Consider the following 12235-nt stretch of genomic DNA (forward strand, 5'->3'; position numbering starts at 1 on the left):
TGTAGTTGCATGTACCTGTTTTTTTCTTTGGTGGTTTTTATTAGTTGTATTTTTGGGGATGTGTATATTTATATGATGGATTTTTAAAGGTAGTTTGTTTTTTGTAGTGATTTCTTATTTTTTAGGAGTTTAATTTTTTTGTTAATGAGGTCTATTTTTATAGAGCATTGATTATTACTTATGAATTAGAAGGCCGCAATTTGGTTAGGTTGCTTTTAGTAATGCATAGAGCTCATTGAACGGTTTGCTGTTTAGTAAGTTGTTGAGGTTTTTTTAAGCAGATTCGGTTGTGTTAGGTTTTATATAGCTTTTTGTGTTTTGTTTTACTTTTAGGATGTGGTATGAATTATTAGTAAAAAGAGCGTAGTGGGGTTTTTTTTGCTCCTCTTCTAATAAACTGGGTATAATTACTAATACACTTTTAAAACATGTTACTGGGATTGGGATGAAGGGTAGACCAAAGAAACAATAAACTAAAGCTATTTGGTACAAACTTCAGTACTTTTATAACGTTTTTACCCATCATTATTACTGACCTTAGCATAAGAGCTATTTTAATCTGTGCTCTTTTACTGTGAAAGTTATGTAGTAGGGACAGTATTGGAGTTATTTTTGGATAAGAAAACAAACTTAGGGACAAGAAAGGCATCAAAACCTCAAAAAAGCTCAGAGACTAGAACAACATAAAGGCCTCCACCCTGAGAGACATGAACTTAAGTAACACCATTACAAAGTCCTTTATCCCAGCACACAGTAAGGACCAATGCAACATAATCAGCATAGGTTTTCTTATTCTTCTGAACCCCACATTCGGCAGCAAATAATAAAATGCTTAGGAAGCTAAGACACAACTCAAAGCACTGCAGGATAACTTCACAGATGCAGACATCTTGTGTTGACCTAGGAAAAGCCTCTAGACACCAAAGTAAAACCTACGTCACAAATTTCAAATTACAGGGGCCTGGGACTTGGCCTTTTACACCTACAGCCAGGCTGGGCAGCAGGGCAGAGCAGCTCCGGGACAACTACACCCAGACACCCGTGACACACCACACAACGGACGAGGGGACACAATGGGGAGACAAAAGTCTGGGCCACAAGGACGGCCACAAGGACTGAGAGAATGCGGAATGAGATGAGCCGGGTGAGAATGAAGGCGAGCTGATGAAGCTCGCAGAACCCGGGAGGAAGAAGATGCTGACAGAATGACAAACTCCAGGAACCGCCAAGACGGAGGCCCAAGAATCTTATGGCCGCAATCCTCTACCTATCTTTGCGTTTCTTCAAGTCCTAAGCCGCAACAATGGATCCTCGCGGCGCACGGCTGTTGACACAGCTCGGAACAAGAGGTCTAAAAGACATCCAATCGGATGCTTGTCAAGAGAGACGCGATTCCAAGGCCTCTGAGAGCTGCCGAGCCGAGGAGCCCAGAGATTGGAGATGTTATAAGTGTTGCTGGGGTTTCTGGTAAGCCCCCAGAAGGGATAAGGGAAGGCACATACAACACAGGAGGCACAAAAGACACAGAAGGCACGATGGACGAGTGACACGACGCGCCCAGAGGCTGCTCTGTCCTGCACACCTCAGCACGGTGAACAAAAGTGAGGCTCTCCCACCGCGCGGCCTAAGGGGCCACAGCCTGGACCTCCCCGTCCCCAAAGCTGACTCAGATATCCCAGGTCACAAGTCCCGACCCGGCACCCCGCTTTCATCCCCTCTGCGGGTCGTAGCCTTTGACTCAGCTCTCGGATGCCCGCTGGGGAGGATCCACACGGAGCGCCAAGGAAGGCCGCCTGGCTATCCGGGAAGTTCCTGCCATCGCCAGGCTGTCGTCTCTCCGTCAGCTACCAAAAATAAAACAGAAAATCAGCAGCTGATCTGTGCAGGGCGTCGGCCAAAACCCGACAATTCCGCTACTCACGGTCTCCTGCGAACGGCCGTGTCCTGAGGCCGCACGATACGGCCACGCCGGGACCAGGCAGCGCCGTCGCAGGGCGCACCTGAGTTAAGAGAAGAAAAAGTAATGTGGCGTTGCTGAGACTTGAACAGGCCCTCGCTCCTTCTCCTGACATCCCCAACTCACGGGAAGCCCTCGGCCCCTTCCTGAAGGCCACCCACACGGCCCCTTTACGTGGAAAAGGCTCCGTCACGCGGTCCCTGTGACGCTTCCGCAGGGCTCACGGGAGCGGCGAAGCAGGCGTGCCGGACGGCTGGCGACGGGGTCTCGACGAAACGCGACTGGACCGCCTAAAGCATGCAAACAAGAAGGGACGCTTGGCGTTGCACCAGAAACTGAGAGCCCAGCGATAACAACAGCCTCCCTCCACCGGTCAACGCTCACCTTGCCCGCTTCACCTTGACTGCTGCTAGCTGGCTCTATTTCCTAAAAATAAAGACAAAGAGGAGACCTGTAACAACACAGGGACCGGTTCCAGTTGCCCTGCAAAGACAAACATTGACTTACCTTCTCAGGGGAACCCCCTTACCCTGGATGGGGCGCTCTGCCACCGATTTCATCCGTCCGCATCTGAAAGAGAGCTGAGACAAAAGGCAAAGTGCTGCAGGGTAACTTCACAGCTCCAGACATCTTGCGTTGCTCTAGGGATATGTTCTAGACCCCAACTACAACTGACATTACAAATTTCAAATTACATCACAAATTTCAGTCACAAATTGCCTTGGACTTGGCCTTTTACACCTACAGCCAGGCTGGGCAGCAGGGCAGAGCAGCTCCGGGACAACTACACCCAGACACCCGTGACACACCACACAACGGACGAGGGGACACAATGGGGAGACAAAACTCTGGGCCACAAGGACGGCCGCAAGGACTGAGAGAATGCGGAATGAGATGAGCCGGGTGAGAATGAAGGCGAGCTGATGAAGCTCGCAGAACCCGGGAGGAAGAAGATGCTGACAGAATGACAAACTCCAGGAACTGCCAAGACGGAGGCCCAAGAATCTTATGGCCGCAATCCTCTACCTATCTTTGCGTTTCTTCAAGTCCTAAGCCGCAACAATGGATCCTCGCGGCGCACGGCTGTTGACACAGCTCGGAACAAGAGGTCTAAAAGACATCCAATCGGATGCTTGTCAAGAGAGACGCGATTCCAAGGCCTCTGAGAGCTGCCGAGCCGAGGAGCCCAGAGATTGGAGATGTTATAAGTGTTGCTGGGGTTTCTGGTAAGCCCCCAGAAGGGATAAGGGAAGGCACATACAACACAGGAGGCACAAAAGACACAGAAGGCACGATGGACGAGTGACACGACACGCCGAGAGGCTGCTCTGTCCTGCACACCTCAGCACGGTGAACAAAAGTGAGGCTCTCCCACCGTGCGGCCTAAGGGGCCACAGCCTGGACCTCCCCGTCCCCAAAGCTGACTCAGATATCCCAGGTCACAAGTCCCGACCCGGCACCCCGCTTTCATCCCCTCTGCGGGTCGTAGCCTTTGACTCAGCTCTCGGATGCCCGCTGGGGAGGATCCACACGGAGCGCCAAGGAAGGCCGCCTGGCTATCCGGGAAGTTCCTGCCATCGCCAGGCTGTCGTCTCTCCGTCAGCTACCAAAAATAAAACAGAAAATCAGCAGCTGATCTGTGCAGGGCGTCGGCCAAAACCCGACAATTCCGCTACTCACGGTCTCCTGCGAACGGCCGTGTCCTGAGGCCGCACGATACGGCCACGCCGGGACCAGGCAGCGCCGTCGCAGGGCGCGCCTGAGTTAAGAGAAGAAAAAGTGATGTGGCGTTGCTGAGACTTGAACAGGCCCTCGCTCCTTCTCCTGACATCCCCAACTCACGGGAAGCCCTCGGCCCCTTCCTGAAGGCCACCCACACGGCCCCTTTACGTGGAAAAGGCTCCGTCACGCGGTCCCTGTGACGCTTCCGCAGGGCTCACGGGAGCGGCGAAGCAGGCGTGCCGGACGGCTGGCGACGGGGTCTCGACGAAACGCGACTGGACCGCCTAAAGCATGCAAACAAGAAGGGACGCTTGGCGTTGCACCAGAAACTGAGAGCCCAGCGATAACAACAGCCTCCCTCCACCGGTCAACGCTCACCTTGCCCGCTTCACCTTGACTGCTGCTAGCTGGCTCTATTTCCTAAAAATAAAGACAAAGAGGAGACCTGTAACAACACAGGGACCGGTTCCAGTTGCCCTGCAAAGACAAACATTGACTTACCTTCTCAGGGGAACCCCCTTACCCTGGATGGGGCGCTCTGCCACCGATTTCATCCGTCCGCATCTGAAAGAGAGCTGAGACAAAAGGCAAAGTGCTGCAGGGTAACTTCACAGCTCCAGACATCTTGCGTTGCTCTAGGGATATGTTCTAGACCCCAACTACAACTGACATTACAAATTTCAAATTACATCACAAATTTCAGTCACAAATTGCCTTGGACTTGGCCTTTTACACCTACAGCCAGGCTGGGCAGCAGGGCAGAGCAGCTCCGGGACAACTACACCCAGACACCCGTGACACACCACACAACGGACGAGGGGACACAATGGGGAGACAAAACTCTGGGCCACAAGGACGGCCGCAAGGACTGAGAGAATGCGGAATGAGATGAGCCGGGTGAGAATGAAGGCGAGCTGATGAAGCTCGCAGAACCCGGGAGGAAGAAGATGCTGACAGAATGACAAACTCCAGGAACTGCCAAGACGGAGGCCCAAGAATCTTATGGCCGCAATCCTCTACCTATCTTTGCGTTTCTTCAAGTCCTAAGCCGCAACAATGGATCCTCGCGGCGCACGGCTGTTGACACAGCTCGGAACAAGAGGTCTAAAAGACATCCAATCGGATGCTTGTCAAGAGAGACGCGATTCCAAGGCCTCTGAGAGCTGCCGAGCCGAGGAGCCCAGAGATTGGAGATGTTATAAGTGTTGCTGGGGTTTCTGGTAAGCCCCCAGAAGGGATAAGGGAAGGCACATACAACACAGGAGGCACAAAAGACACAGAAGGCACGATGGACGAGTGACACGACACGCCGAGAGGCTGCTCTGTCCTGCACACCTCAGCACGGTGAACAAAAGTGAGGCTCTCCCACCGTGCGGCCTAAGGGGCCACAGCCTGGACCTCCCTGTCCCCAAAGCTGACTCAGATATCCCAGGTCACAAGTCCCGACCCGGCACCCCGCTTTCATCCCCTCTGCGGGTCGTAGCCTTTGACTCAGCTCTCGGATGCCCGCTGGGGAGGATCCACACGGAGCGCCAAGGAAGGCCGCCTGGCTATCCAGGAAGTTCCTGCCATCGCCAGGCTGTCGTCTCTCCGTCAGCTACCAAAAATAAAACAGAAAATCAGCAGCTGATCTGTGCAGGGCGTCGGCCAAAACCCGACAATTCCGCTACTCACGGTCTCCTGCGAACGGCCGTGTCCTGAGGCCGCACGATACGGCCACGCCGGGACCAGGCAGCGCCGTCGCAGGGCGCGCCTGAGTTAAGAGAAGAAAAAGTAATGTGGCGTTGCTGAGACTTGAACAGGCCCTCGCTCCTCCTCCCGACATCCCCAACTCACGGGAAGCCCTCGGCCCCTTCCTGAAGGCCACCCACACGGCCCCTTTACGTGGAAAAGGCTCCGTCACGCGGTCCCTGTGACGCTTCCGCAGGGCTCACGGGAGCGGCGAAGCAGGCGTGCCGTGCCGGCCGGCGACGGGGTCTCGACGAAACGTGACTGGACCGCCTAAAGCATGCAAACAAGAAGGGACGCTTGGCGTTGCACCAGAAACTGAGAGCCCAGCGATAACAACAGCCTCCCTCCACCGGTCAACGCTCACCTTGCCCGCTTCACCTTGACTGCTGCTAGCTGGCTCTATTTCCTAAAAATAAAGACAAAGAGGAGACCTGTAACAACACAGGGACCGGTTCCAGTTGCCCTGCAAAGACAAACATTGACTTACCTTCTCAGGGGAACCCCCTTACCCTGGATGGGGCGCTCTGCCACCGATTTCATCCGTCCGCATCTGAAAGAGAGCTGAGACAAAAGGCAAAGTGCTGCAGGGTAACTTCACAGCTCCAGACATCTTGCGTTGCTCTAGGGATATGTTCTAGACTCTAACTACAACTGACATTACAAATTTCAAATTACATCACAAATTTCAGTCACAAATTGCCTTGGACTTGGCCTTTTACACCTACAGCCAGGCTGGGCAGCAGGGCAGAGCAGCTCCGGGACAACTACACCCAGACACCCGTGACACACCACACAACGGACGAGGGGACACAATGGGGAGACAAAACTCTGGGCCACAAGGACGGCCACAAGGACTGAGAGAATGCAGAATGAGATGAGCCGGGTGAGAATGAAGGCGAGCTGATGAAGCTCGCAGAACCCGGGAGGAAGAAGATGCTGACAGAATGACAAACTCCAGGAACCGCCAAGACGGAGGCCCAAGAATCTTATGGCCGCAATCCTCTACCTATCTTTGCGTTTCTTCAAGTCCTAAGCCGCAACAATGGATCCTCGCGGCGCACGGCTGTTGACACAGCTCGGAACAAGAGGTCTAAAAGACATCCAATCGGATGCTTGTCAAGAGAGACGCGATTCCAAGGCCTCTGAGAGCTGCCGAGCCGAGGAGCCCAGAGATTGGAGATGTTATAAGTGTTGCTGGGGTTTCTGGTAAGCCCCCAGAAGGGATAAGGGAAGGCACATACAACACAGGAGGCACAAAAGACACAGAAGGCACGATGGACGAGTGACACGACGCGCCGAGAGGCTGCTCTGTCCTGCACACCTCAGCACGGTGAACAAAAGTGAGGCTCTCCCACCGTGCGGCCTAAGGGGCCACAGCCTGGACCTCCCCGTCCCCAAAGCTGACTCAGATATCCCAGGTCACAAGTCCCGACCCGGCACCCCGCTTTCATCCCCTCTGCGGGTCGTAGCCTTTGACTCAGCTCTCGGATGCCCGCTGGGGAGGATCCACACGGAGCGCCAAGGAAGGCCGCCTGGCTATCAGGGAAGTTCCTGCCATCGCCAGGCTGTCGTCTCTCCGTCAGCTACCAAAAATAAAACAGAAAATCAGCAGCTGATCTGTGCAGGGCGTCGGCCAAAACCCGACAATTCCGCTACTCACGGTCTCCTGCGAACGGCCGTGTCCTGAGGCCGCACGATACGGCCACGCCGGGACCAGGCAGCGCCGTCGCAGGGCGCGCCTGAGTTAAGAGAAGAAAAAGTGATGTGGCGTTGCTGAGACTTGAACAGGCCCTCGCTCCTCCTCCTGACATCCCCAACTCACGGGAAGCCCTCGGCCCCTTCCTGAAGGCCACCCACACGGCCCCTTTACGTGGAAAAGGCTCCGTCACGCGGTCCCCTGTGACGCTTCCGCAGGGCTCACGGGAGCGGCGAAGCAGGCGTGCCGTGCCGGCCGGCTGGCGACGGGGTCTCGACGAAACGCGACTGGACCGCCTAAAGCACGCAAACAAGAAGGGACGCTTGGCGTTGCACCAGAAACTGAGAGCCCAGCGATAACAACAGCCTCCCTCCACCGGTCAACGCTCACCTTGCCCGCTTCACCTTGACTGCTGCTAGCCGGCTCTATTTCCTAAAAATAAAGACAAAGAGGAGACCTGTAACAACACAGGGACCGGTTCCAGTTGCCCTGCAAAGACAAACATTGACTTACCTTCTCAGGGGAACCCCCTTACCCTGGATGGGGCGCTCTGCCACCGATTTCATCCGTCCGCATCTGAAAGAGAGCTGAGACAAAAGGCAAAGTGCTGCAGGGTAACTTCACAGCTCCAGACATCTTGCGTTGCTCTAGGGATATGTTCTAGACTCTAACTACAACTGACATTACAAATTTCAAATTACATCACAAATTTCAGTCACAAATTGCCTTGGACTTGGCCTTTTACACCTACAGCCAGGCTGGGCAGCAGGGCAGAGCAGCTCCGGGACAACTACACCCAGACACCCGTGACACACCACACAACGGACGAGGGGACACAATGGGGAGACAAAATTCTGGGCCACAAGAACGGCCGCAAGGACTGAGAGAATGCGGAACAAGATGAGCCGGGTGAGAATGAAGGCGAGCTGATGAAGCTCGCAGAACCCGGGAGGAAGAAGATGCTGACAGAATGACAAACTCCAGGAACCGCCAAGACGGAGGCCCAAGAATCTTAAGGCCGCAATCCTCTACCTATCTTTGCGTTTCTTCAAGTCCTAAGCCGCAACAATGGATCCTCGCGGCGCACGGCTGTTGACACAGCTCGGAACAAGAGGTCTAAAAGACATCCAATCGGATGCTTTTCGAAACAGACGCGATTCCAAGGCCTCTGAGAGCAGCCGAGCCGAGGAGCCCAGAGATTGGAGATGCTATAAGTGATGCTGGGGTTTCTGGTAAGCCCCCAGAAGGGATAAGGGAAAGCACATACAACACAAGAGGCACAAAAGACACAGAAGGCACGATGGACGAGTGACACGACGCGCCCAGAGGCTGCTCTGTCCTGCACACCTCAGCACTGTGAACAAAAGTGAGGCTCTCCCACCGTGCAGACTAAGGGGCCACAGCCTGGACCTCCCCGTCCCCAAAGCTGACTCAAAAATCCCAGGTCATGAGCCCCGACGCGGCACCCCGCTTTCATCCCCCCTCTGCGGGTCGTGGCCTTCGACTCAGCTCTCAGATGCTTGGTGGGTGGATCCACATGGGGTGCGAAGGAAGGCCTCCTCGCCATCTGGGAAGTTCCTGCCATTGCCAGGATGTCGACTCCTTGTCAGCTACAACCAAGAAGACAGAATATCAATGCAGGAGCTTAGTCCTACATCTGTGAAAACCCAGCACTTACCTTCTCTAGAGAATGCCCAGGTTCATGGGCTGCACACTTCACCCCACAGGGAGGCAGAGGCTTGCTTCACAGCAGTATTGGCTGACAGCCAAACGACCACCACCTCAAGGAGGGGAGGAAGACTCTCCAGTCAGTGAGGGCCAGGGAGCCCAGGGTACCCCAAGGATAGAAACCCCAGCTTATACGACAGCAGTAGGCCCGAGCACTCACTATCGCTTCCTGGCTGGCCCTAGCACCAGGGAACTGCCTGCACCTCTCGGGGGTTCTGGCACTCTGCTGCTTTCGGGTTCCTGCCTGCAGCTGTCTCAAGGAAACGGGAGTGCTGTGAGGGCTACTGTTTGGGGTTTGAATAGTCCTGTACTCTACCTTATATCCCAACCTATACCCCTTTTCTTTTCACTGTTTGTCTCCAGCCCTCGAGACCTTGACCTCTGAAGCCCTCCCTCAGCCTCTCCGTGTCACTGCCAAGCTGCCCCGCTGAACCCTACAAACTTACAACCCTATGCTTGCAACCGGGGATGCTCCTTATCCATAGGCCCCAAGAGATGTCCCTTAGCCCGGACCAGGCAATCCACAGTTGCTCCCTACCCTACCTAAGTTTGGCCCTGAGACAGGGCAGAGGCTGACAGAGCCGAACTCTTTGCGGAGGCCAGGCACGAAGCCTTACCAACCGCCGCCTCGAGGAGGGGTGGGAGCAATCCCCGGCTGCGGAGGGACAGAGAGCCCAGGGTGGGGCGGGGCGGGAAACCCCCTGTTTCCCCAACCCTGCGGATCGTCCCCCCACTATCTCTTCCTGGCTGGCCCTAGCACCAGGGAACTGCCTGCACCTCTCCGGGGTTCTGGCACTCTGCTGCTTTAGGGTTCCTGCCTGCAGCTGTCTCAAGGAAACGGGAGCGCTGTGAGGGCTACTGTTTGGGGTTTGAATAGTCCTGTACTCTACCTTATATCCCAACCTATACCCCTTTTCTTTTCACTGTTTGTCTCCAGCCCTCGAGACCTTGACCTCTGAAGCCCTCCCTCAGCCTCTCCGTGTCACTGCCAAGCTGCCCCGCTGAACCCTACAAACTTACAACCCTACGCTTGCAACCGGGGATGCTCCTTATCCATAGGCCCCAAGAGATGTCCCTTAGCCCGGACCAGGCAATCCACAGTTGCTCCCTACCCTACCTAAGTTTGGCCCTGAGACAGGGCAGAGGCTGACAGAGCCGAACTCTTTGCGGAGGCCAGGCACGAAGCCTTACCAACCGCCGCCTCGAGGAGGGGTGGGAGCAATCCCCGGCTGCGGAGGGACAGAGAGCCCAGGGTGGGGCGGGGCGGGAAACCCCCTGTTTCCCCAACCCTGCGGATCGTCCCCCCACTATCTCTTCCTGGCTGGCCCTAGCACCAGGGAACTGCCTGTACCTCTCGGGGGTTCTGGCACTCTGCTGCTTTAGGGTTCCTGCCTGCAGCTGTCTCAAGGAAACGGGAGCGCTGTTAGGGCTGCTGTTTAGGGTTTGGGGTGGGGTACACCTGAACTCCACCTTACCTATACCCCTTCTTTTCACTGTTCACTCAGCCTTTTTATTTTTGGTATTCTTGTGACAGATTGAGGGCACTGAGGAAGGACTGCCAAAATGAAATCAAAAGGGAAAAGGAGAAAGATCACCCCTGCAAATCCACACTGGCTCAGCTGTTCAGGTGCTGCTTCCTGGCAGAAAGCTTTGTCCCTCACCACCTCCTTTAAGCAGTGCTCCACGTCCAGGTGCATCCACGTGCTCCCCCAGACCCTATGAGATGCTCTCACCGTCACTCCATCAGATGCCACTGGGAGCCCACCAGAAACTCCTCTCCTTCAGCAGTTCCATGCCAAAGTTGTTTTGCCACTCGTATTTGGCCCTGTAATAACAGCAAAATCGTTGCCCTCTGTCAGGTATGTGTTGTTAGACACAGGTTTTTCCATAGCCATCTTTTCAAGAACGAAGTGCCATCCCTGCTTGATTGCTAAATTAACAGTAAATTCTGGAAAACCTAAATGAGAAAAAGAATCTAAAAGACTGACGAGTTAATATGGGAACCTTTATGTGATTAAACTAGTATGTTTTGAAATAAAGTGAATTCTTCCAGGTCTACTGCAAAAATCCAATTCCTAAAAAAAAAAATAACCAAAAAACAAACAGCATCAAATTCTCACCCATATGATCAATAAAGTCACAATACCTCCACCAGCCAAGGGAAAAAAATCTTAACCTAGAAAAAATCCAAACCACCTCAAAAAGATTCAACACTGAAACACAATGCATCCTAACACTTCAACTAACAATACTAAAATAAATTTTAAAAACAAGTATTCCCTCTATCCACACCAACCCAATACCACATAAAACAAATAAAGTACTCTCATCACAGCACCCCCAAATCAAAAACCTAAATTGCACTAAAATCTTTAAAATAATCACAAATTAACCCCAAAATAAAGTTTAGTCTCACTAACAAAAAAAACCCAAAACAGGTAACACAAACAAAACCCACACCGTACAACCACCAGCAAAAACAGATGCTATGCTCTTTCACTAACAGTTCTTATCACATCAGCAAAGTTAAACATAAATAAAAAGCAACGCTATTGAACTCCACACATCACACCAACTATTAAAAAAAAAAATCAAACCAAGTCACTGAACTCAAAGCCATTCAACTAACCCTAAACATTAGTAAAAAAACCCCAAAGCTCTACATTTATAGTAATACTTAAATAATTACCAAGACTCTATAAAAGATTAATAACTAATTAAAAACAAAAAACCAACCTAAACTACAAAAAGTTAAAAAACACCACCCCCAAAAATATACCTATAAAAAGCCACCATATAAATGCCTGTGTCCCCAGAAATGAAGCTAATAAGAAACACCACAACAGAAAGGAATCCAAACTTATCATCAACACCTAAACTAAAAAACACAACGTTAAATAAATAGAACATATACATTATTATACGCCAACTACAAACAAAATAAAATTATACAATCAATTAGTAAAAATCACCTTAGGACCACTCAAAAAACTGCCAAAAATTAAAAACTGCATCTAACAAAAGCCGCCTAATTAACACCCAAAACTCAGCTAACCAAACAAACCCTACCCCCTCTGATCCCCTACATACAATAAACAAAACCAAATAATGCATATCAAAATCTATTTTAATTGATTCTACCTAAAATACAAACCAACCCATTCATAAAATCATCTTTATTCAAAAACCAAATTTCACGTAGTGAACACAAAAAAATGAAACAACACACTATGTGCCGCCAAAAAAACTAATATTGAATAAAAACCACATAAATAACTCTGCTTACTAAATATTACTACCACTATTTATATTTACCTGTATCTCTATAAAAGTATATCTAAAAGTAAAAAATAATTTGACCATTAAGCCAAAGATATACAATAAAAAATAAGATGTCCTAA

General features: G+C 51.8%; 1 protein-coding gene across 1 annotated transcript; it reads right to left on the bottom strand.

Annotated features, from left to right (window-relative positions):
- Window positions 1–482: 482 nt before the first annotated feature.
- On the bottom strand, window positions 483–6068 carry LOC147652823 (uncharacterized). The gene is made up of 8 exons (XM_086888886.1): window positions 6057–6068; window positions 3848–3963; window positions 3638–3716; window positions 2465–3560; window positions 2342–2383; window positions 2084–2247; window positions 1922–2000; window positions 483–1844 (listed from the first exon to the last, which is right to left on the bottom strand). The coding sequence occupies exons 1-4, from the start codon at window positions 6066–6068 to the stop codon at window positions 3300–3302; spliced, it is 468 nt and encodes a 155-aa protein (XP_086745012.1). The 3' UTR covers window positions 483–1844; window positions 1922–2000; window positions 2084–2247; window positions 2342–2383; window positions 2465–3299.
- Window positions 6069–12235: the final 6167 nt, after the last annotated feature.

This window comes from Cyanistes caeruleus, chromosome 5, assembly GCF_971803275.1.
Source record: "Cyanistes caeruleus chromosome 5, bCyaCae1.hap1.1, whole genome shotgun sequence".
Taxonomy (NCBI): Eukaryota; Metazoa; Chordata; class Aves; order Passeriformes; family Paridae; genus Cyanistes; species Cyanistes caeruleus.

Bases quoted from the DNA above. Each gene is read 5' to 3' on its own strand.
- LOC147652823 (XM_086888886.1), bottom strand. The intron at 3,717-3,847 runs GTAAAGGGGCCG...CTCTTAACTCAG, and splicing joins CGTGACGGAGCCTTTTCCAC to GCGCGCCCTGCGACGGCGCT. The intron at 3,561-3,637 runs GTGAGTAGCGGA...TATTTTTGGTAG, and splicing joins ACGGCCGTTCGCAGGAGACC to CTGACGGAGAGACGACAGCC.